The sequence below is a fragment of the Podarcis filfolensis genome (assembly GCF_964270895.1).
Source record: "Podarcis filfolensis genome assembly, chromosome: 1".
NCBI lineage: Eukaryota > Metazoa > Chordata > Lepidosauria > Squamata > Lacertidae > Podarcis > Podarcis filfolensis.
In genome coordinates this window covers 13,023,420-13,048,087 of record NC_139604.1, presented here as the reverse complement: position 1 = coordinate 13,048,087, position 24,668 = coordinate 13,023,420, and the positions used below count along the sequence as shown (strand labels likewise).

General features: G+C 43.1%; 1 protein-coding gene across 4 annotated transcripts in view; it reads right to left on the bottom strand.

The window, feature by feature from the left end:
• Positions 1-9,442, bottom strand: part of GLS (glutaminase) — a 71,055-nt gene extending 61,613 nt beyond the window's left edge. Inside the window, exons 1-5 of one of the 4 annotated variants that reach the window (XR_014551808.1) lie at positions 8,977-9,403; positions 3,265-3,361; positions 2,627-2,748; positions 1,841-1,970; positions 47-126 (exon numbers count right to left, since the gene is read on the bottom strand). Coding sequence is in view for 3 of the 4 variants with exons in the window: in XM_083629451.1 (XP_083485577.1) it covers positions 47-126; positions 1,841-1,970; positions 2,627-2,748; positions 3,265-3,361; positions 8,977-9,284 (737 nt within the window). In the remaining variant the exon portion in view is untranslated. Of the gene's footprint in view, positions 1-46; positions 127-1,840; positions 1,971-2,626; positions 2,749-3,264; positions 3,362-8,976 lie in introns of all 4 variants that reach the window. The other 3 variants (XM_083629451.1, XM_083629450.1, XM_083629449.1) reach the window with 3 other exon arrangements.
• Positions 9,443-24,668: the final 15,226 nt, after the last annotated feature.

Sequence of the window (24,668 nt, the reverse complement as noted above, 5' to 3'; positions counted from 1 at the left end):
ATAGCTGAAATTGGGACAGTTAAGATATTTAAGAATTGTACCTTACCTCTGTCCATCAACTGTACAAACAGAAACTGCCCACAAGTCAGGACTGAATTTAGCCAGTTGTGGAATATAGTCAGCAACCTATCCAAAATGAGATTAATAATGTCAATTTAAGAATATCACACTGCATTACTACAAGTGTCTTGGAGGAAAAGTACAACTAAGAAAAAAATGCTAGAGAGATAAATAAAACTAAGTTCAAACCCAAACTCCCCCAAACAACAAGTGTACAGGGAAGGTTCTTTTATCACAAACTTTCAAGGGTGTTTAATCACACAGCCTTTGACAGGAGCTTACTTGAATTAACATGTGTCAAGGCTGCCCAAGGTCCCAGCTCACAAAGGACCAACGCTGCTTTCTTATTAAATACAAAAGTCTTTATTGAAGTTCAGTTTCACTTCCAGAGCCGCAGCGCGCAGCCCCACGTCTCAACTGTCAGACCGCTGATGACCCTTCTGAATCTCCTCCCCCTGTACACCAATTTAAGACCCTCGCCTTGCTCCACCTTTTCCGCTGCTCCTTCCTCCTCTGGGTCCGCCTGCCCGCCGGGGTCTCGCCCTTCCTAGCCTCTCCTGACGCTGATTCCCCTGAGCCTTCTCCCTCCCTCCGGCGGGCTTTAGGAGCTGGTTCCCCATCCGGGTCTCCTGCTGTCCCGCGCGCCTGTACATTTGAACTTGGCGCGCGCGCCCAGCCAGCAGTTTTCCTCCTAACCGTTTCACTGCTGCTGTCACTGCTTCCCCCTTCGGGTGGGCTAGCTGCAACTGACCTCCCCTCCATTCCCCCACTCTCCGATGGAGGCGTGGTCAGCCCTGACTTACTTTCCGTCCCCTCCGGAGGAGACGCTGGCCCTGACACATGTGACTCTTCCCCCCCACTACGCTCTGGTGGGGAAACTGGTCCCGATCCTCCACTGCTGCTTTGGGGTTCCCCTCTGGCTCCTTGTTTCTGGTGCGTCCCCCCTGGGACCCCCCTTGCCCTGACCATCGGAGCCCCCTTCTGGGAATCTTCTGATTCGCTGGAGAAGCTCATGGAATCTCTCGGGCCACTGTCATAGTCCCCTACGCTTCCCTCGGATTCTTCCCCTTCGCTCTCCAATTCCTCTCTCCCCAGTGCTCCTGCTCCTGATTCCCTGACATCATGTATACCACAGGCCAAAATAATGTATCCATCAATTATTGTGCCAAACCAACAAAAGCTGCTTACAAATACCATTGGCTTGGAGCCCATGACAAACTGTTAAATGGTTTTCTGCTGCTTGGGTGTTTTGTTTTGTTTTTTGTATCACTGCTATTTTTACAGCATCTTGTGTTTTAATTTGGAAGTAGTAGCAAATATACTTCTAAATGAAGAAAGACAACCAAAAATATCTAAAACTGAAAAGAAACAAGGAGTTCACATTTTGCACTGATTCTGAAATCAAGAATTCCAGTGGCCACTCTTTACTCAAAGTATTCTTCAAGGAACATAAAGAGCAAAGGTTGGCGCATAAGGGGGGGGGGGGCCCAGCTGGGCAATCTCTTTATTAGGACCAAAATATCTATACTAACCACAAAATGCAACAAGCTTTTGCATTCTCTAGAGTTCTTCATCAGGCAAAATGTTTTCCAGCTTGCACTCCCTGCTTTGTGTAACAACTCAACAGAAGAGCTCTGGGAAACTCAGAAGCTTGTCACATTTTTGTGACTTTTTGGTTGGTCCTAATAAAAGTATTGCCCAACTGCGGAATAAGGAGGGTTTTTTCTTAAAAGTACATGAAAACATACTAACACAACAAATATTTCATATGAGCACTTACCGTTCCTCCAGACTGTGTTTTAGCATTTTCATACAGCTCATCAATGTGAGAAGTAAATGACACAAAATCTGGAATGACAAACTTTCGTCTGAAAGCCTGAGTAAGCAAGACAATATTGCTTTGGACACACCTATGAAACATGAAAAAAAATATATGAGTGAAAATCTCAATAATGTTCATTATCATACAGTACACATGTGAAGGCCGAAGTAAGCTCACTCATACATGCGAGAGCAAAAGCAAGAGCTTAGTAGTAACTAGACAGTATAGTGTTTTTCCATTACATGCCAAGTAAGAGTTCAAATGTCTAAATATTTACAGTTATTAAATTATGGAAGCTCCCCTCCCAGAACTAGCTGCTTTGAGGTGAGATCATCAGGACTGTGCTGCAGGGGCAGGGAACATTAAGTGCTCTCTTTACAGACCTGATCAGTCCACATTCCTGTAGCCGCCCTTAAATTTTAAAAATTGTGACATGTTAATTGTAATCAAGCAGGAGTGGCCCTAATACCCTGGCTCCAATAGTGATCCAATCACCAAGGGACAAAGGTTATATGCTAATACGATAACATTATGGTACAAGTATTTTGAAATCTTTTCATTCTTCAGCACATATGTCCACTATACTGCCAGCAAAATGAAGCAAATTTTGTCAAACTATTTTTCTAGGAATATTGTTAGTTTGCCTCACTCAAGTTCCCCCCTCCCATCACACTATTTTCATATCAATAAGCTGAATGTGGCAAATTTTAAGTTTTTGTTTTAGATTAATAAATAGGTATTTACTTTTTAAAGAGATCTTTATCAAGCATGACACCATCTGATGTTGTTTGAAGAGTCAATCTTAGCATATCCATGCATTCTTTCAGTCTTGGATCAGATGTACGTAAACCTGTTGATTTCAGGGCCTGTAAAAAAAGAGTAAAGGAGTAGAACATTAGAAATATTTCCTGTTCTAAACATTGACTCGGATAATATGCTACCCTGGTATCAAGCACCATCTGATCTCATTTTCCAACACAATGCAATTGACAGCTGACAGACACATTCAGAGTAGTTCTGTTTTTCAATACCTTGTCATAAACACATTTAGAAGATTTATAACAGTGTACCCTCAGTTTTACTACACGAGTAAGCAGATTATATCATAGACGGACATATTTAGAGAGTTAAATGTATGGAATGTTCATCTTTAATAACCATCCTATCAACACACTGAGTTGTTGTGAGGATAAAATGAGGAGGGGTACATCATATTTGCTACCATCAGCTCCTTGAAGGAATGGTGAGGTATATATGTAATGAAGAATAAAATTGACCTTTAGCAACCTTGAGCCATGCACTGCTTTTCAAAAGTTACCAAAAAAGTATTAAACTGTGCTATTTACCATATAGTTTATTGAAAACAAAACAAAAAAGCTTACCGTGATGAATTTGTGAACTGGTATTTTTTCTTGCCCTTCTGCAATAGTATAGAACAGCAAATCCTCCAAACTAGGCAAAAGACCTTGCTTTATCTTACTGAGAAGAAACAATACATGGAAAGGGTGAGAAACAACAACAAAATTCTAGGCCACTGATACTCTTATCATTTCACCACTGGAACACATCTGACCACCATTTGGGTAAGTATATGCCCACCTGCTAACACAAACATTCGACTGACAATTTTATTAAGCTATCTAGAAACAGGCATTTTACTACTTACATAAGCAACTTCTGCTGCTTAGTTCATTTTCATTTTACAGCATTACTTATATATTAAATGTCTATTCCACCCTTCCTCCCAAAGGATCCTGAGGTAGAAAAGTATGATTTCAAGCTAAGAAAATGTACATGTCAGAAAACTATAAAGTATAGCTGAATATAATGCATACTTTCCCCCATAATAATAGATTCTCTAACTATGAAAAACTTAAAACAATGTGTGGAGCAGAACTAGGTATTCAGATATTTCCCTAGTGCAGAAGGGCTATGGTAAAACACATTATGAAACTGTAAATAAGTGTAACCCATTAATGTTTATTGTAAGCTTTATGTTTCATGTGGCATGTACAAGTCTCCTAAAATATGCACATACTTTGATTATAGTATGTTAAGAATGCTAGTGTTCAAAATTCAAAATATTAAGCATTAGTTTTGTGAAATATTATGTTTTTGAAAAAGTATATAGACTGCATATCATTCACAGCTGCTGCAGTTAAATCAAGCAGACTAGCCCAATATTTAGCTTTGAAAGTAACCCAGCCGAGAAAACAAACATGACAAACGTTCAATTTTCATACAGAAAATACCTTAAATGGACTATTATTGTACAAAGCTTATCAGTTAAACTGCAGTATAAGCTTTTTCTCCCCCTATTTCCCAGGTCAATACTGTTATATAATGTTTGTTCAACCTAAGAGCAGTATTTTAGCATCATTAAATACTTAGAAAAACACATATTCAGCATATGCCAAAAAGAGCTAAGATATAAAGTGGGCATGGTATTGTCACAGTTATCTTTACTATATGCAAGTGAAAGTTTCTTATCTGCAAAGTTTAAACCTGAAAAATGCATAGAAAGCTAATTTGAAGGCAGAACGCGTTAACAGTCACTGTGTTGCAAACATGGTGCTGCCCTTCAAAAGCTTGGTACAAGACCATACAGCGAATTTGAAACCTGTTACTGAATCTCAGTTCTCCGTTTGCAAAATGGAAATATTAGTGACCTAGTCATTATCCTAACACCAATTCTGGACTGATCAAGTATGTTTGATTTATGTTTGGTAAACAAGTCGGGGGTGGGGGGAGAAAATGCCATGATACTTTCAAACAGTGTTGGCAGCACCCAATCATGTCCCTTTCCAAGGTGTTTTGATCCAGCGGAGGCTTCCATTAGCTAAAAAGATAGACGCCACTTTTTGTTGGGTCCCTCAGTAGCTCCCAGTAACCTTCCAATCTGGTCCAGAGGGTTGTGAGACTTTTCGTAATAGCCTGGCAGTTAGCATATGGGGGTGCAGGAAAGGGTGGGGGGACTTGCAAAAATACCACCTTCCACCTTTTAGCTCACAAAGTCATGGTGGATCACGGTCTTTCAACAGTGAGGAGACTCGACTGGATACAACAGACTCCTCCCGCAGCAGCTAAAAGAAATTTCTCATTGGGGGGGAGTGTCACTATATTATCAAGTATCACAGCACATTCAAAATTTTGTGTGGACGTTTTTTTACTAGGATACGTCTAAGTCTTTTAACAGTATAAACTTCCATTCTACTTTTAAGATTTTATAGGGGGAGGCAGGGAATAATGACAACTGCATTCATTTTATCATGCGTTATAATCACCTGAAAATGAAAATCACAAGTTTCATTTCCGATTCCACAAGTTTGGAATGGGTACTAAACCAATCAAATTACTCAGTCTTAGCTGATTATGTTACTAATTACATTTTTAGAAATGTACAATTCAGTTAAATTACTTTTTCCTTTCCATATTTTCCAATCTCCAGATTACTTCCTACAAAGGCATTCTTAAGAGTGAAGCAGGAGAAATCCTCACTCTTTTTAATAGTCAAAACTATAACGAGAACAGTAGTCTCTTTCTTCCAAAATGTCATTCAGTGAAATCACATACTCAGTCAAGTCACACACTTCTTTCATTTTATATGCACTAACTACATAACCTACAACTTCTATGTTTTGTACTACAGCTTAGTCCCCAAACGTTTTGGTTCCCGAACGCAGCAAAGTGACTGGTTTGTGAACTATTTTTGGATGCTGAACATCCAAATGGGCTTCCATGGCCTCCTGCAGCCAATCAGAAGCCGCACTTTGGTTTTTGAACATTTTGGAAGTCGAATGGACTTTCAGGTCCATCCTTTCAGGTCTGTAGTGGCATGAACTTGACCCATGGGCACCATACAACTGTCTGGATACATTATTTTCCTGACCCCCTGAAAGCTCCATATAGACCTCTGCTGGTTTCAAGGTATACAGTTGACAACAGTTATATGGTGATAGGAGGGACAAGAACTTTAACTTTTTACCCTCAAGCCATTTTCCCATTCAAAATCACCCTCTAGTTGCTTTTCCATGAAGAAGAAAAAATACAACCTGCATATTTTCTCATTGTGGGACTCAAAAGTGAAAATATCTAGGGGTGGAATAAATTAGCAGCCCCTTCCTCTGCCCATCCTCATAACTTCCAGGCTGCTTTTGGTTTTGAAAAAGAGTTGGGAGAAAACACAAACAACAATGCATAACTATTGTGGGCCTCAGTCTCAGAACTTTTCTTGAAATTTCCATTGTTATTCCAGATGAAAGTGAGCAGTTTAGAAGATGGTACTAATGAATGTTTTAAAACAGTCTTTGCCAATCTGGTGCCTTTCAAATGTTTTCAACTATACCATGAGCCCAGGCCAGAAGGGCACCAGCTTGGCAGAGACTGTTCTAAAGACTGCATACTACTCTACAGTACTATAATAGCTTCTGATCCACTTTTTTAAAGGGAATGTAAAATTATATTTCATGGAAATAAAAAAGACAAAAAAGTTTTTTACTTTAATTTTATTCAGCTAAAAGAACATATTTTACCCAGTGTGAGATAATAGTAAGCCTTAATCTGAGTAACCATTATTTATAGCAGGCAGCTTTTGTTCACTTTCGACAATAATACACAGCAAATATGTAAAATGTGCTGCCCAAATAGCACTGTAGCACTAAAGTTAAGAGCAAGCACCACGATCTCTGGTTTTGCATACTATTCCTCAAAGCCATAACTGACCCCTTGTGTGCTCCAGAAACCAATGCAGAGTCTCTGGACATAAAACTTAAATTTATATTATATTTTCATTAATCCTGCCCCATGCCTGCTATAATCTCAAAGCAGTTTCATCTACATACCAGCCAATGATGCAAATGACAACATACCGGTAGCTAGTTCTGATAGAGATATTGCACACTATCTTGGCCAAAGTTTTAAAGGTGATCTCTAGCACTACCTACTTATGTTACCAAAACCAGCTTTTAAAATTAAATTATTTTACTTACAACCTTGAGATAATAGCCAATACAAAAATAATATTCTGTATGACCAATTGCCACTGGTCGGGGGGGGAGCGAGAAAATTTGCATCAAAATTGATAATTCAATTTCTTCATGCAGCCAACATTATCTTTACTGAAAAAATAGTTATTTATCACAGTGCCTTCCTAGAGAGAAAAATAAAAAAAACTTTTGTGGCACTTTAAGACCAACAATGCCATTCATTCTAAGATGTGTATCCACTTATTTCTTTTCCCAACATTGAAGGAATGACTAATTCAACTAGAATATTCTTCACAGGCTATATGCAACAACTCAGATGTTTCATTGTTAAAGATAGATGTTTCATCTTACGCTATCTGTAACATTCAGTTCTTGAGGCTGGGAACTTGCGAGGGTCAAGAAAACTGATCCAAGAAGGGTAAAGGATGACACAGCAGCCAGTGTAGCATTTCAGGGACAAATTTCTCTGAATTCATCCACTCTTGCATTCTGTACAGTGATAAAGCTTTGCATTGGGAAGGGAGCAGGATAATACCGCAAATCGCTGCCTGATCAAATCTGAATAATACATTGCCAATGCTACATGTAAGTGATCACTTTTATACACACATTCCTTCATCCAACACACCCAGCAGAACAGCATTCCCATTATTTTGTAAACATATGACAAAAGAAGCTGCCTTACACCAAAGCCAGGCCACTGCTCATCTAGCTCAGTACCATCAACACTGTGGTCCTCCAGGGTTTCTGGCAAGAGACCTTCACAACTCTCTCTAGAAATGACAGAAATTGAAACCTGGGACTTTTTGCATGCAAAGTATGTGATCTGTCACCGGGCTACAACCCTTTCTCAAAGGGGAAGATGGTAGATCATGCTTCTATAGCTACAAACCTGAACACGCTTCTTAGACAGTAAGCTACACCAAATTTAATGGTGCTTACTTCCAAGTAAACATGCACAGGGTTGTGCTGTCAGTCACCTTGTGGCTGTAGCTAACAAGCTTTAACGCCACAACCAGCTACCACAAATGAACAGCATTTCTCATGTGGATTCATAGAATCAGATTTGGAAGGGACCCAGAGGGGTCATCTAGCCCAACCCGCTGCAATGCAAGAGTCTCAGCAGCAGTGTCTAATGTTTAAAATCAAAGGTGCCAGACTTCAAGCTTAACAGGAAGCCACCTGCATGCCTGGCTTGGGGCCCCACTTCTTTGGAGTCCTTAGATGAGTGGAGAGCTCACCAAAATTTTATTCAGCAATGAGGAGGAGCAGTCAGCACATGCTTAGAGGCATCTTCCAACCACATGACTTGAAGTTTTCCGAAACCAAGCCCTTGGGTCAGGGCAGTGCATGCCCCAAAACCCAGGGAGTGTGAGAGTGGTTCCCAATTCCACTGGGGAAACTAAACGTCAAGAGGAATATGGACCCCTGGCAGGGGAAACTAAACGTATACATGCACACAAAGTAAAAGGACACAAGCTTCAGCTTGGGTTTCACACTCCTAGAAAAACCTGTACGTACCAATTTTGGAAGGTTTGAAGAACCTTAAGTGGTTATATTTGAAAACACCATGAAGATAAGGTATAGAGTTAACTATAATAACGTGCAGCACTATTTAGAAAATTAGGGAAGCCATGGAGGGATTTTTTAGGGGGGAGGGCTGGAGAGCCCAAAGTTAAATAACTGCACATTGGAAAATGCTGTTGTAACTTCTTCCCCCCCCCTCCTCCCGGAAATACATAAATGAGAACTTATTCAAGGGGGGATGGAAATAAAGATCCTAAGTGTGTGGGTAGAGAAACACAGGACTGCCCCCATCCTGATGTGCAAGGCGGCGGGCGTCCTGTCACGTGTCAAAGGCAAGGAGGAAGCCGAGCAGCAGCACCCTCCCCGCGTGGCCGAAATATATAAATAAAAACTTAATTTTTTGGAAGATCCTAAGTGCGTGGGGAGGGGAACACGGGACTGCCCCATGCTGACGTGCAAGGCGGCGGGCGCCCTGTCACGTGTCAAAGGCAGGGAGGAAACCGAGGCACCTCCCTTGCAGCCGGTTGGCATCCTCCTCCTCCCCGCGTGGCCTGGCATCCCCTCTCCGCCACCCGCACTCACTTGTCGCCCATGCCGCCGGCTTCGGCGCCGTGGCTGTTGTTGGCGCCGGGCTTCTCCGCCGAGGGCGCCGCCTGCTGCTGCTGCTGAGGCGGCGGAGGGCCCTTTCCCGGCTCGTCCAGAATCCCCTCCGAGCGGGTGCATAAGGAGCGGGCGCCGCCGCTAGGCAGGCGGCAACCGGCGGCGGCGGCGGGATGGAGCCGCCTCAGCAACGGGCGGCGGCAGCAGCCAGGCCCGCCAACGGCCGCCGCTCCGCTCTGGCTGAGCCTCAGCAGGTCCCTCAGCAGCGCGGGGCTCCGGAGCCGCATCATCCTCTCTCTCCCTTCAGCTGCCGAGCGGGAAGGAAAGTGCCTCAGCCAGCCGCCGACCTGACGTCCCCGCTTCTCTCACACGCCCCGGCGGGGCCCGCCTCAGGGCGCGCGCCGCCGATTGGGCGGCGGCCGCCGTCACCGCCCGACGCTGTCGGAGGCCATTGGCTCAGCCCGCGCGTCAATCCTCCGAAAGCGGCCCAAGGCCCGGCGCCTCCTCCCCACTTCAAGGGGAGGCTGGAAGATGTGGCGCACTTGGAGCTGGGCCTGCAGAGCGAAGAGGGGAAAGGAGGGAGCGGCGGGCTGTGAGGGGAGAAAGCAGAAGTCGAGCCAACTCCGAGGCTGCTTCCAGCCGACTCTTCCAGCCCTCAGAGATTTCGGGGTGTTTTCCCTGCTCTCCCCCCCCCCCCCAGCCACAAGTGTACAAGCACAATTAACACTTCTCACGTTGTTGTTGTTTTGTTTCAATAAACGGCCTTGGGCCTGAGGGGAAGGGAAATATTCGATAGGATTCCTGGCTCTCCCCACCACCACCAGCAAATGTTGGGAGAAAAATAGCTTTTCAAGAGGGAATGGGGCAACAGGGAGTCAAACCAAGAAAACAGGAGAAGAGAACCTGACAGCTAGGTCACTAGTCCCTGGTGAGGCGGGCTGCAATCTCCCCGCCCCCAAACCGTTAGGGTTTTTTTCCCCATAGTTGAGCGATTCCTAAAGTCTGGGACGATCACTCCTCCCTCTACAAATTGACTATATTCCTGGGGCAGAGCCGTTGCTTAGTTTGTTACGAATGCACAATAACTGAGGTGGAGATTTTAAAAAACAGGGACAGCCGAAGTGGCTCCCTTCAAATATTGCAGGGGGTTGGACTGGATGACCCTTGGGGTGCCCCTTCCGACTCTACAATTCTATTAAAGGTTGTGGGTTGCCGCAATCGGGACGCCACCACGCTGACTAGCCAGCCCCTTCGCAAAAAGGATTTGTGGTGGTGGCAGCTTTCCAGAGCTTGCACCCCAACAGTACGTTAATCCTGGATGATATGCTGGTTTTGAAGCAATGCAAAATAATAATAAAAATAATAATAAACCATTTTTTCGGTCGGTGCATGCTTGGATTGGATTGGATTTCATTTGCACCCCAGAAAAAGGGTAGACATCGCCCCAAGACTGACGTATAATGTGTGTGAGAGAGAAAATCAGAGAAAAGAGAAGGATCAATAGCTTGCCCAGAGGCCTACGTAGGGAGCTAAGTGGGGGGAGATCGGCCAGCAGGACTAGTGGGCAGGAAAACTTGTGTGGGCAGGAGGCAGACGCTCGAAAGGGCACGTAGGATTCGCCTGTGATTAGATTCCTGGGCATTTTAGCCCAGATGTCTTATTGCAAGTTCAACGTCATCATGCTCGGTTTTCCCTCTTCATCCCTCAAGCTCAGACATTTTTGGCATTCTCCTTTTTTTTAAAACTGCTTACAGTTTCTGTTTCTGGAAGTTTGCACAAACCCCAGGCGCTTTGGTCGAGTAACTGACACGAGCAGAAAGGGGAAAAGGCAGCAGATCTCTGAACCCCGACGGCGTCGTTTTCTTATTTATATCTTATTTGAAAACGGAAGTTTTGAGTTAAGAAGGAGAGTGAGTTTGGATCGACGCCGATAGAGAGGGATACAAAAAGCCGGCGGGGGGGGGTGCATTTAAAAATGCATGTGCATTTAAATACATACATTTAAATGTGCATTTTAATACATATGCATTTAAAATGCATTTCAATGCACATGCATTTAAAATGCATTTTGATGCCTATGCATTTAAACATTTAAAAATGTATAGGCAGCAACATTTTAGAACCTTTCCAAATTTTCCGTGGGATTTCGCTAAAATAGACATGTTCTGTCATGAAATGAAATGGAGAAGTCCCTTTCTCTTTTTCGTTAGCGAAAGGGAAACAGTCAGCCCCATGGCAATAAAATGACCGTTTAGCACCTTTTAGCAAGGCTTAGTATCAGAAACAGTTAAAGTGTTCCTGAAGGTGTTGATCTGAGCACGTATTACATATGTAGCACTTTCTATTCCTGACTCATTTAAAATGTGTTAGGAATGGAGGGAACAGCTGTAAGTAATGTCACGCTGTAGTTACCATGGATACAAGTTACTTTTCATGACATACCAAATGTGCTGCCACCTTCTGGGGGAAAGGAGGAACCCACATTTACATTCATAGGGAGACATATAGACACACAGCAGTAATTTACAACACAATCCTTAAGCAATTAGCAATTAATACATTTTGATCGAAATCTCTTCAACACCCAAACTACTGAAAATATGAGGGGCTAAAAAAAGGGCTGTGGCAATTTATAGATGATCCAGTCATTTATAGATCTCTGAGGTCCATATTCTTTAAATACTGTATACAAAATCCTGCTCCTGATACCATATGTCATCTCTCTCTAATTAGTATATCTCATATTTCATAGTTCTCTGGTTAGTATGGAAGTAGTTTAACAATTTGGGGATATAACTGATAGCCTGGTTTTGTAGTGGAAATGTAAAAATATGGCATTTTAACATTCTTCTAGTAATTAAGATGTCTTAGGCTATACATATTCCAGTTTTCAAGTATCTAATTTATTTGGAAATCTCCACAACTTTATAGGCTCATGTATCTTTACCACAATTCTGTGCCCTATAGCTTATGAACAGTATATCCATCCTACTCTATGACTCCTCACAAAATATCATTTGTTGATAGTTACATTTTCATCTCTGTAGTGCAAAGGAAACTTTGCTAATTCCTTTGTAGAAAACCTTCTCTGGGAGAAAGGCAGCAGAGGGGTTTTTTCCAGTTCAGGCAAAAGCATCAACAAATGTTTGAGGGGAACTATAAATCAGCTCATCAGATCTGCAGAACCAATATTATATAAGGAGCAGAAACCAAGGATTATCTTGAAAGTGACATGGAATTTTTTTACAATGCTATTTTAAGCAGTTTGGTCGGTTGCATCACATTTAATGTAGAAAAACAGCTTTCTGAACAGAAAAGCTAAAGATTCGGACACATAAATCCTGATTTCTAGAAGCAAATCATATTCCTCTTGGGAAACTTGACTCTAACTGGATTCAGCACATACCATATAAATGTGAATAAAGGCAGAATACCCACTGGGCACATAATACCAACACAAAAGGTTGTTTTCAGCTCTCCATACTGAAAATAATATGTATTTTATTCTGGCACCAATTACAATTATTTGTCATTCCAACTCAAATGGGAATAGTTCCTATTCAACAGATTCCCTGGAGGAGAAGGAACAGAAGTATAAACAGTAACTATGGTAATTTTAACCTAGAAAACATGTAAAAGGCAAATAGTTGGAGAACAGCGATCTGATAGCCAGATTGCAATATGATAGATGAAGGGAGAGATTAAGAGATCATATGATGAAAACGAGGAAATTAGATATTATATAACATTATTTGTGCATTTTCCATTGCAAAATGATTTCACAGGCGCTAGACAAATGAAGGTTCTCTACCAGGGATAGCTGCAGTTTTCCATGGGCCTGCAGAACTCCTGCCCCATCATGTTATGGGGTCTCCCTACTGTAAGTGGGCCTTCACACATCCTCCCAACTCCCTCCATCTTTGACCCAGGCAGCTGCTGGGATGGGCCAAAAAAATTAAAGACTCATCATTTTAGCACTCTTTCCACAAGAATGATCAGTCTTGGTGGTTCTGGGAAGATCATACAAACACGTGGAGATGGTCCAACCCTGGCACACAGTAATCATTTTGGTTTTCTTTTCATTTTGTATCTGCACGTTTTGCTACTTCGCAGCAAAAGATAAGGCAAAGAACCTCCCTGAATTCTTCCACATCAAAGTTTGGTTCTTCAGCATTTAGCTGCTCTGAGAAAAACAAGTCAATGAGTGAGGCTGCACTGGTTAAATTACAGCTTACAGTACCTCAGACAAAGACCTTCAAAATTCACATTTGCGTCCAGGCCTCATGAAAATGCTACTTGCTCCTGGACTCTTCATCATTTCCCTCTGTTGCTGTTGCTGTTGTTGTTGTTGTTGTTGTTGTTGAAAACGTATTTACTGAAGTGTTTTTCACATAAGTCTAACAACCATAAGCAAAAGCAAAACACAGAAACGAAAGCACATCTGGAAATCGGGAATTAAGTATGCTTCTTTCTTTTACAATCGGGTGCACGGAAGAAAAATAAATTGATTTCCTCATTAGACAAGCCATTTGGTCTGAAGGACTGAATTTACAAAACGACATGTTCCTTCTTGGTTTGTGAAAGGTATAAAACACCAGTTTGCAGCGAAGGAGTCTTTTTTTATTCTTGCCGCTTGCCAGATGCTAGCATTGCGTTAGCTTTTTTGCTAGGGCTGTTTCCCACACCTTATTGTACCACCTGTCCCAGGTGAGCCCCTTTAGGTGCTCTCAATGTTGGGCTACCAATGTTCTGGCTGCTATAAGGAGATATCCCACTTATTTCTATTAGTAGCATATTGATTTGGTCCTATATACAGATATAATTAGGGACGCGGGTGGCACTGTGGGTTAAACCACAGAGCCTAGGACTTGCCAATCAGAAGGTCAGCAGTTCGAATCCCCGCGACGGCGTGAGCTCCCATTGCTCGGTCCCTCTCCTGCCAACCTAGCAGTTCGAAAGCATGTCAAAGTGCAAGTAGATAAATAGGTACCGCTCCGGCGGGAAGGTAAATGGCGTTTCCGTGTACTGCTCTGGTTCGCCAGAAGCGGCTTAGTCATGCTGGCCACATGACCCGGAAGCTGTACGCCAGCTCCCTCGGCCAATAAAGCGAGATGAGCGCTGCAACCCCAGAGTCTGCCACGACTGGACCTAGTGGTCAGGGGTCCCTTTACCTTTACCTTACAGATATAATAATGCTAATTCCAATGTTGCTACTATTCCCGAGTTTGCTTCTTCTTTAATTTCTATGAAACCCTTCATTTCCCTCTGCTCTAGCTTCTTTTTCATCATCTTGATTTTCTTTTGTCTCCTGCTTTCATTTATTTGTTTTAAGAATGTACAAACAAACTGCCTTCCATCCATCCATCCATCCATTAATGGAAAAAAAACTCTATAGTGGCACACAAAGCAATGTAAAACTGCAAAAATTACAAAAGTGTTATGAATCCACAGTACAATACGTTAAAAATTTACCCGATTTCTATCCTACACTGCAATGTTCAAACCTCCTGCCTGTTCTTTAGACCCCCTTTCATCTTTTAAATCTTTCTTTGATGCCAGCTGTAATCACTCCTACTTTTGGGGGGGGGGGACAACTTCTGTTGAGCCTTCTCATCTCTTGCCTTTCTTCACTAAATGCTTAGAACAGTTGTACTTGTGCAATGCTTAGAAAGTATTTCTTTTAACCTGATTTCTGCATTTTGCATTCTTCCGAAATAGCTTTATTTTACTGATTTTCTTTTTCTATCTAATGAAATGCTTTCATTTTTGAATCTTTCTTCTATTTCTTTGTGAGCTTTCTAGTCTTTTGCCACCTTCTTATGACTTTTGGTTTCTGCCGCCTTGTTCCTTTGTACTTGCCTTCTCATCTGTCCAGCTTTTCCTATTGTCTTTCCACTAATCCTTTGACATGGTCGATCATGATCTTCTGGACCACCGCCTCACCGACGTGGGGATACAGGGCATAGCCTGTAAATGGCTGTGCTCTTTTATCTCTGGTCAGGGACAGAGGGCGGCACTAGGGAGGGAGATGTCGTCGCACCACTCCTTGGTGTGTGGAGTGCTGCAGGGCGCAATCCTCTCCCCAATGCTTTTTAACATCTTTATGCGCCCCCTTGCCCAGATTGTCCGGAGCTTTGGGCTGGGCTGTCACCAATATGCTCATGACACTCAGCTCTATCTGCTGATGGATGGCCACACCGACTTGGCCCCAAACACACTGACCAGATGCTTGGAAGATGTGGCTGGATGGTTTCGTGGGAGCCGATTGAAACTAAATCCTTCGAAGACAGAGGTCCTATGGCTGGGTCGGGATGGCATGGGGATGAGGGACCAACTCCCTTCTCTTGCGGGGGCCCAATTAGTGCCATTGCCTTCCGTTAAGGGTTTGGGTGTAATCCTTGATGCCTCCCTTTTCATGGAGGCGCAGGTTACAGCAACAGCCAAGGCAACATTTTTCCACCTTCGCCGCATCAAGCAGTTGGTCCCTTACCTTCCCGGCCCCGACCTGGCCACAGTGATCCATGTGACGGTCATCTCCAGGCTTGACTACTGTAATTCGCTCTACGCGGGGCTGCCCTTGAAGCTGTCCCAGAAACTCCGGCGGGTGCAGAATGCAGCAGCGAGGCTCCTCACGGAGTCTCTGCCATGGAAGCATATTCACCCAGTGCTTTTCAAGCTGCACTGGCTCCCGGTGGAGTACAGGGTCAGGTTTAAGGTGCTGCCTTTGACCTTTAAAGCCCTTCACGGCCTAGGACCCTCGTACCTACGGTACCGCCTCTCCCGGTATGCCCCACGGAGAGCCTCAAGGTCCATAAATAGCAACACCCTAGTGGTCCTGGGCCCTAAGGAAGTTAGATTAACTTCAACCAGAGCCAAGGCCTTTTCAACACTGGCTCTGGCCTGGTGGAACGCTCTGTCTCATGAGACCAGGGCCCTGCAGGATCTGATTTCTTTCCGCAGGGCCTGTAAGACAGAGTTGTTCCACCTGGCCTTTGGCTTGGCGCCAATTTGATTCTCTCCCCCTCTTTCTTTTTTCTTTTTTCTTTTTCCTTTCTCCTCCTGTGATGAGGCTGCATTTTAATATTTTAATGTTTCAGTATTTTAATTGTTGTATTTTAATCTTGTTTTTAAGTTGTATTCATTCAACTTGTTTTTATTATTGCTTGTTAGCCGCCCTGACCCCGGCCTTGGCTGGGGAGGGCGGGGTATAAATAAAAATTATTATTATTATTATTATTATTATTATTATTATTATTATTATTCAACATTTTTCTGCTTCATTTCCTCACTCTGTTGGCGTTCTCAGGATTCCAAATACTTTTTAAAACTCATCCTTTCTCTCTCTCTGTTACCAATGGCATGATTCATATGTTCTTTTGTTATTATCACTTTCATGTTAACATTTCAAAAATTATTTTGGGGGCCTGAGATCATACCCCATCTTCAGTCCCACTCCCCTCTTTCTCCCCGTTGGCTCTGTTTCTTTTTGGACAATATTTTGCTTCCTTAAGTTGAATTCCTCTGAGCGTCTTTCTCTCTCTCTTTCAGCTTCTTCCTGAGTTCCTTCCATTTCTATTTCTGTATGTCGCACACCAAAAATCTTGAGTTTGTGAGTTTGACTGACCTTGTGTTTTTCACTGCATCTTCAGGCACGTTTTTGATTATGCCATTGTGTGCTTATTAATATTCATAAAAGTTTTTAATGTTTGACATTTTACTATGTTTTTATATGTGCCGCAAGCCACCCAGAGTGGCTGGGGAAACCCAGCCAGGTGAGCAGGGTGTAAATTGTTGTTGTTGTTTAGTCGTTTAGTCATGTCCGATTCTTCGTGACCCCATGGACCAGAGCACGCCAGGCACTCCTGTCTTCCACTGCCTCCCGCAGTTTGGTCAAACTCGTGTTAGTAGCTTCGAGAACACTGTCCAACCATCTCGTCCTCTGTCGTCCCCTTCTCCTTGTGCCTTCAATCTTTCCCAACATCAGGGTCTTTTCCAGGGAGTCTTCTCTTCTCATGAGGTGGCCAAAGTATTGGAGCCTCAGCTTCAGGATCTGTCCTTCCAGTGAGCACTCAGGGCTGATTTCCTTAAGAATGGATGCGTTTGATCTTCTTGCAGTCCATGGGACTCTCAAGAGTCTCCTCCAGCACCAGAATTCAAAAGCATCAATTCTTCAGCGATCAGCCTTCTTTATGGTCCAGCTCTCACTTCCTAACATCACTACTGGGAAAACCATAGCTTTACCTATGGTATAAATTATTATTTATTATTGTTATTATTGTTATTATTGTTATTATTTTCTCTGAAGAACCCTGCTGGATCACGCCATGGGTCTATCTAGCCCACCAAACTGTTCTTGCAGTGGCCAATCAGAAGTTTGTGGGAAGTCCAAAAGCAGGAGAACAGTGGTCTCCCCATCCAAGTCATACTGCCTCCAACAGTAGAAGCAGAACATAGTCACCATGTCTAATAGTCATTGATAGCCAGTGATCATCTATGCCTCTTCATTTTCATACCATCTAGAGGGGCTGGGAGCTGGGGAAACCCAACCAGATGGGCAGGGTATAAATAATAAATTATTAGTATTCATACCTTACTTGCTGATCTTCCCATCCAAAACCACGGGCATCCACTCTATCACTTAACTTCACTTCTATTCCGGGGACGCTGGTGGCGCTGTGGTCTAAACCACTGAGCCTCTTGGGTTTGCCAATCTGAAGGTTGGCGGTTCAAATTCCCACGATGGGGTGAGCTCCCATTGCTCTGTCCCAGCTCCTGCCAACCTAGCAGTTCAAAAGCACACCAGTGCAAGTAGATAAATAGGTACTGCTGCGGCGGGAAGGCAAATGGTGCTTCTGTACGCTCCGGTTTCCATCACAGTGTTCCGTTGCCCCAGAAGCAGTTTAGTCATGCTGGCCACATGATCTGGAAAGCTGTTTGCAGACAAACACCAGCTCTCTTGGCCTGAAGGCGAGATGAGCACTGCACCCCATAGTTGCCTTTGACTGGAATTAACCGTCCAGAGGCCCTTTACCTTTTTTTTACCTACTTCTATTTCAATAGATAGGACTATGCATCACCTCTTTTCTTTTTTTTTACTCTTTGTGTTTTTTCTCTAGTTGGGTTCATTTAATTTTTCCCATTTTTAAAAAATAAATACTTGCCCTCTGTTCCTTCTATTTTTCTCCTCTAAATTCCGCTTTACACTTCTTCCAGAGCTCTGCGTTCCTCTAGTACGAATATCACGAGGTGGACTAATGAGACATATGCTGTCTCATGCCTCTGTCCAATTTCTTTGGCACAGTCATATCTGTGGAATCTGTTGCCTCCAGATATTTGCATGACTCAGTCCCTCCCAGATATCTCTTTTCATGCACTTTTCCCTAATTAACAGAGATATGTTAATTGAGTCTCACTTCCTCCATTGTCTCTCCTTACATCCTTCCTCTTTCCTTTTCCTTGTGTGCCATGTTTATTTAAATTGTAACCCTGTGGACAGAGTTTTATTGTTGTTTAGGTCAGAGTGTTTGATATTGTACAGTGCCTCCTTGAATTGTTTCGTTTTGCATTCTTTAATCTTTCTTTTCATTGACAAACTCGCATAGTTCTGCATACCTAAGGATGCATACCACAGTCAACAGCTCCAGATTGGCATTCAACCACCTCTGATTCTGGCAATATATACAAGTCAGACTGCAACAAAACATTGCACAGTATCATCACCACCTAGAAGGAGTGCACTACTATTCAAAATGCAGCATACAAGCTTTCAAATGTCTGTGCAATATGAGGCTTTACTGCTCAGGACAGGGGTAGAAGAGAAATTGTTCAAATTTCCAAAACAATGTGCAAAGCAAAACACAACCATCCTTTTAAAATCTGCACTTTCCTGAATTTTGCAAAGCACTTCTCTGTCCGGGTAATATGTACGAAAGTGCATATCCTAGGGTAAATGCACACATTAGTGAAAATAGCATGCAAAAATGCATTGTATTGGGCAAAATTGCTTTTGCACAAAAAAATGTGTGTATTAGGCAAAATTGCATAAATTGATAAAATTGCGCTAAAGTGATGATGAATTTTCACACCACTTAGGTGGAAATGTATGTGGAGATCTGTAGAACTGAATTCAGGATTGGAAAACTGAGAAGGTGAGAGAAACCAAAACTGGCGGATCTGCTCCACCCCCAGCTCAGGCCCAAAGGGCGGGCAACCAGCTATCTTTGGCAAGCAGGCTAAGAATCTGGTTCTTCACTGCAAGCCTCTTCACTGCAAGGCTTTCCTGATTTAGTGGAGGCAACCTGCTTGGGAATCCAATATGGACCTGTGGTATCTGATGAGCCATGCAAGGAGAATTATGGGCTATGGCGTGACTGTCTCGGCTGAAACTTCCAGTCACCCCTTTCTCTGATCTGCAGTCATGGTGGACACAAGGAACCAGCATGACATGAAATTAGTACCTTTACTTAGGCCGAATCCATAGTTCTTGGAAGCACCTTAAGTGTGCCTTTGCTATTGTTATCAGCATTGCAAAACTAAAAAAAAAAAAATATTAACTTCCCTCAGCAAGAGATATGGGAGGGGGAAACCCCCACCCCATAATCCAAGCTACATCCTATCCAGCTAGTTCTCTTTGAAAAAGTAAAAAAAATGTTGATGGTGGTGTAACTCTTGGATCAACAGATCTGCACACGTGTCCAATCATTTGGACAAGTTCTTGTTTGACATTGATACATTTATCTTATCAACTTGACCTACGCTGATATACAGCACTCCTGGGCCAGTTTATGTTTGTATATACACAAGGAGATTGCACTGGTTAGCTAACATTGGTCTGGAGAACGAGCTGGCTATGTGGGCAAAGGCTTGCAAACGATGTGTCGCCATCCCCTCTTTCCAGTGCTCTTGCCCTGGTTTTGCTACCCCTGCCACATCGACATGAACATTGAAGTTGCACGTCTTTCCTCAAAGAACTCTAGGAACTATAGTTTGTTAATGGTGCTGGGAGGAGTAAACAGCAGTTCCTGGGTGCTGTGGGAGAAGTCACAGGTTTGAAATGTGCTCAAGATATAAGATGTGTAACTCAGTTAGCAGATACACAACCTTACTTATGATTCTATGCAAAAAATTAATTAGAGGAGTGTGCATTGGTGAGCAGGCATGAAATACAGCATGGGAAACCTATGGCCTCTAGATCAAGACTAGGCACCCTCAGGCTCAGGGGATGGACATCTGTGACTGGCTCTCAGAACTCTTCCCAGGCCACTAACTTCATCCCTCAGGTGTTTTCGACTGGTTGGAATACCGTATTTTTCGCTCTATAAGACACACCAGACCATAAGGCGCACCTAGTTTTTGGAGGAGGAAAACAAGGAAAAAAATATTCTGAATCCCAGAAGCCAGAACAGAAGAGGGATCTGGCTTCTGGGATAGCCTCTGGCTGTTCTGGCTTCTGGGATAGTCACGTGAAGCCTCTTCAGGGCAGTGGGATGAAGGCAGAAGCCAGGACAGCAAACAGGATTGCTGCACAGGTTGAACTGCTAGGTTGGCAGGAGCTGGGACAGAGCAATGGAAGCTCACCCCATCACAGGGATTCAACCCCCTGACCTTTTGATTGGCATGCCCAAGAGGCTCAGTGGTTTAGACCACAGCGCCACCCGCACCCACAAGGGTGTAGTACATGTTCTTGATGCTATTTCTGTTGTCTGGTCTTTGACTGCAATAAGGATCGATTGCATCAATTGACCCTTTCACTCAAACACTTGCACATGTGTAGAGACAGCTTGTACCTGTGTTCAGTGTACAATGTGTGAACAAGCCTACTGCCATCTATTCATGGTGGTGTTTCTATGTTATCATCTACTTTAAATGGACACTCCCGGATGATGTACTGTTTTTATTTTTACTGGCACTCCCAGCATGTTCAGTCTTCTGCGCCTTTCCTGTGTGGTTGCTAAATACATTCGCTTCCATTAATTTCTGCCCATTTTGCCTGCTGTCTCTTATCAGTGCTTCCACAGCCATGGCAACAGTCCAGCTAACAACCATTGATTGAGCTATGGGCATTTGCTTCCTGCAAAGGAAGTGGATAGTGATTCTACTACCCGACCATTTCCACCTGCTGATAGTGGTAGCTGCAACTAACCAGTGTTTATTGCCCTTGAGGAAACTAGGGTTGTTTGTCTAGAGAATAAAACAAAAGTAGCAGCAATGTGGCAAAGCTTCTGCTGTAACCTCAGACCTTCCAAGTGTCTCTGTTTTCCAGGGACAATCCTAGATTTACAGAAGCTGCCCAGGTTTCTGTTTTGATCCTGGAATGTCCCGCTTTTCCTTAGGACGTCCCTATTTTCATCTGAGAAAGGTTGGAGGATATGGAGTTATGTGACCCCCGAGCCAAGGAGATAAGTAAATATACAACCTTTAGAAGACATCTGAAGGCAGCCATGTATAGGGAAGTTTTTCAATGTTTAAAGTTTTATTATGTTTTTATATATGCTGGAAGTGGCCCAGAGTAGCTGGGGCAACCCAGACAGATAGGTGAGGTATAAATATTACTATTATTATTATTGAATAGGATGTTTTCATCGGAGAAATGTTGGAGGGTATGAATAAAATGAATAAAATATTGAATAAATATTGAATAAATTTTATTCAATAAATAAAATATTATTTGAATAATATTGAATAAAATATTAGGGAGTCCAGGCAAGCCCTGCCTGCATAATTGATCACAGATGTGGCACATGCACACCATTCCATTTGAATAGCAATATTTCAGGGGTGACCCCCTTGACTATTTTATTTTTTGGGGGGTTATTTTTAAATGTTTAATGTTTTGTTATGTTTCTATATATGCTGGAAGCTGCCCAGAGTGGCTGGAGCAACCCAATCAGATGAGTGGGGTATAAATACTATTATTATTATTATTATTATTATTATTATTAGTCGTACCTCGGAAGTCAAACAGAATCCGTTCCAGAAGTCTGTTCGACTTCCAAAATGTTCAGGAATCAAGGCACAGCTTCCGATTGGCTGCAGAAAGCTATATATAACATTCAAATCTGATTCATCCATTTCATTAAAAACCCAGTTAGAGAGTTTTACTGAAGGAGTCAAAGGACTGCATAGTGCCCAAAAGGCAATTAATTAATGCATCCTGGGGAAGGAGAAGGGAGGGGACGAGGCTAAAGTCTCAAAAGGGGTGGGGTATCAGTCATCTTTTACTTTGATGAGAGCTACGTATACTATCTTAGTTAAATATTACTCACAAGACTCACACAAGAGTGATAGAGAGGTCTTGTGTGATACCTCTATGTTATTGTTTTTTATTTTTCACAAGCTGAAATTACAGGGTGGTAGCCAGCCATCCTCCTCTATGCAGACTTACTGAAATACATGGATTCAAGTTATTTAAGTACGTGCTGTGTGGTGGTGTTGAGAGAACCGTTCCTTCACACTGGGCTGTTGAAATTTGGACTTGCCGCCAAAAACAAAATGGCTATTTTCTGCTCCGGCGAGGAACAAACTGAAGTAGGGGCATGACGGGGGCCACTAGGAGGCGCATCAGAAGATGGCTGACAATAACATCTCTCTGACCCACACGAAGTAATTTGGAGGCTATGATGGGAGTAATTAGCCTCCCTACCCCCCAGGATGGTGGGGGGGGACTGCCCTTGCCTGCTGTGCCCTATACCACCCCCAAATTTGTGGGGATGGGGGCACTAGGCACAAAGCCCTCCTGTGGGATTTCGGCGCTCCTGGACGCCGTCCCTGATCCGCGCCACTAGCTGCAAGAACTTCAAAAGAAACAATTTGGATGAAGGAATGCACATATTTCAAGGAAGGAGGGGGAGTAAAGACTGCTAACAGAAGAGATCTCTGATAAAACAAGAAGAGTCGGAGGAACAAGAATAAATCATGAGAAGATACGCCAAGACTCGGTATGGCAAATGACTGATGGGGGAGAGGAAAAAAACTTTCCTTTCTTTCCTTATGTGATTAAACAAGAATCCCCTCCCCTTACAAAGTCAGAAATGTCGTATTAAGGACTTAAGCTGTGGATTTAAGGCTGTGTGGAGATAAACTTTCGAACCAAAGCATGTTTTAAGAAGAGCGTGGAATGTATAAGAGCTTTGGAATGACGCAGTTAAAAATGCCGTCGCCATATTGGGAAGTTCTGTCGGAGGTCTTGAGTCTGGGAGGAGAAATAGAGAAATAGAGCTGTTTTTATATTGTGGGTGAAACTCCTCAGAGGGACTTAAGAGCGACAGTTTTGCGAGATTAATGATGGAAAGAGCGATGTTATCTATGAAGGCGATGATATATGGAAACCATCTCGATTTGAGGATTGGAAGAACGGAAAAATTCACACAGGATTATTATTGGTGTTTATTGGCTTAAGGAGACTATCAGAAGAGATCATAAAGAAAAAAGAGAAAATATATTAACAAGATGTGATGTGGAAACAGCAAGAAAAGACTGGATAGAACTATGAACTCTGTTTGGATTGATTCGGACTGATTTGGACATTAATGCAGTAGCAAGAAGATGATCAGAATCCCCCTTCGGATCTTGAAATATGGGTCCCCCCAACAAAAAATTTAAAATTCGGCTTTGTAATTCGGAATTTATGTGATGTGATTTAATTTGATTTGATTGGCCGGTTAATAAAAATTATTTTAAAAAAAATGAAGTAGGGGCATGGCAATGGAGACCACCCACCAAAATATCACCACATATGTGACAAATTACCCACTCCAAAAATCATACAGCTGGAAGGGACCCCAAGGGTCATCTAGTCCAACCCCCTGCAATGCAGGAACCTCAGCTAAAGCATCCAGGACAGGTGGCCACCCAACCTCTGCTAATGGGTGTGGGTGGGTGTTGAGAGAGAGAGAGAGAGAGAGAGAGAGAGAGAGAGAGAGAGAGAGAGAGAGAGAGAGAGACTGGCGTTTTGGTGATGGGGTTTCTGTAAAACCCTGTGTGCATGAATCACCTCACCTTTTTCAATTTATGTTTTGCAGACATAAGATAAAGGCAATGGGAAATCAATGTGTTGCTCTCCAGAAATTGGAATTGTAGTTCTGGTCAGGACTCAGAATGGCTGCTTGTTAGAGCAGGCTGTTTTAGCTTTAATGGGCCAGTAGTCTGACAGGGACGTGGGTGGCGCTGTGGGTTAAACCACAGAGCCTAGGACTTGCCGATCAGAAGGTCAGCAGTTGGAATCCCCTCCTGCCAACCAGCAGTTCGAAAGCACCTCAAAGTGCAAGTAGATAAATAGGTGCCGCTCTGGCGGGAAGGTAAACGACGTTTCCGTGCGCTGCTCTGGTTCGCCAGAAGCGGCTTAGTCATGCTGGCCACATGACCCGGAAGCTGTATGCCGGCTCCCTCGGCCAATAAAGCGAGATGAGCGCTGCAACCCTAGAGTCAGTCACGACTGGACCTAATGGTCAGGGGTCCCTTTACCTTTAGCTTTTAGTCTGACAGTATATGACAGTTCCTAATATCTAGCAGCAAGAGCTCTGTGGTATAAGGCTGGCAGTCAGCGGATGCTTGTGAGCTTGATCTTTTGTTCTTGAATTTCTCATTTCATCTGTTCAACAGAAGTCTTACAATTCCAGAATGCTGAGCTTTTAGAAATGTGTCGGGCATCAAGAGACGTGCAACAAAATTGCTTA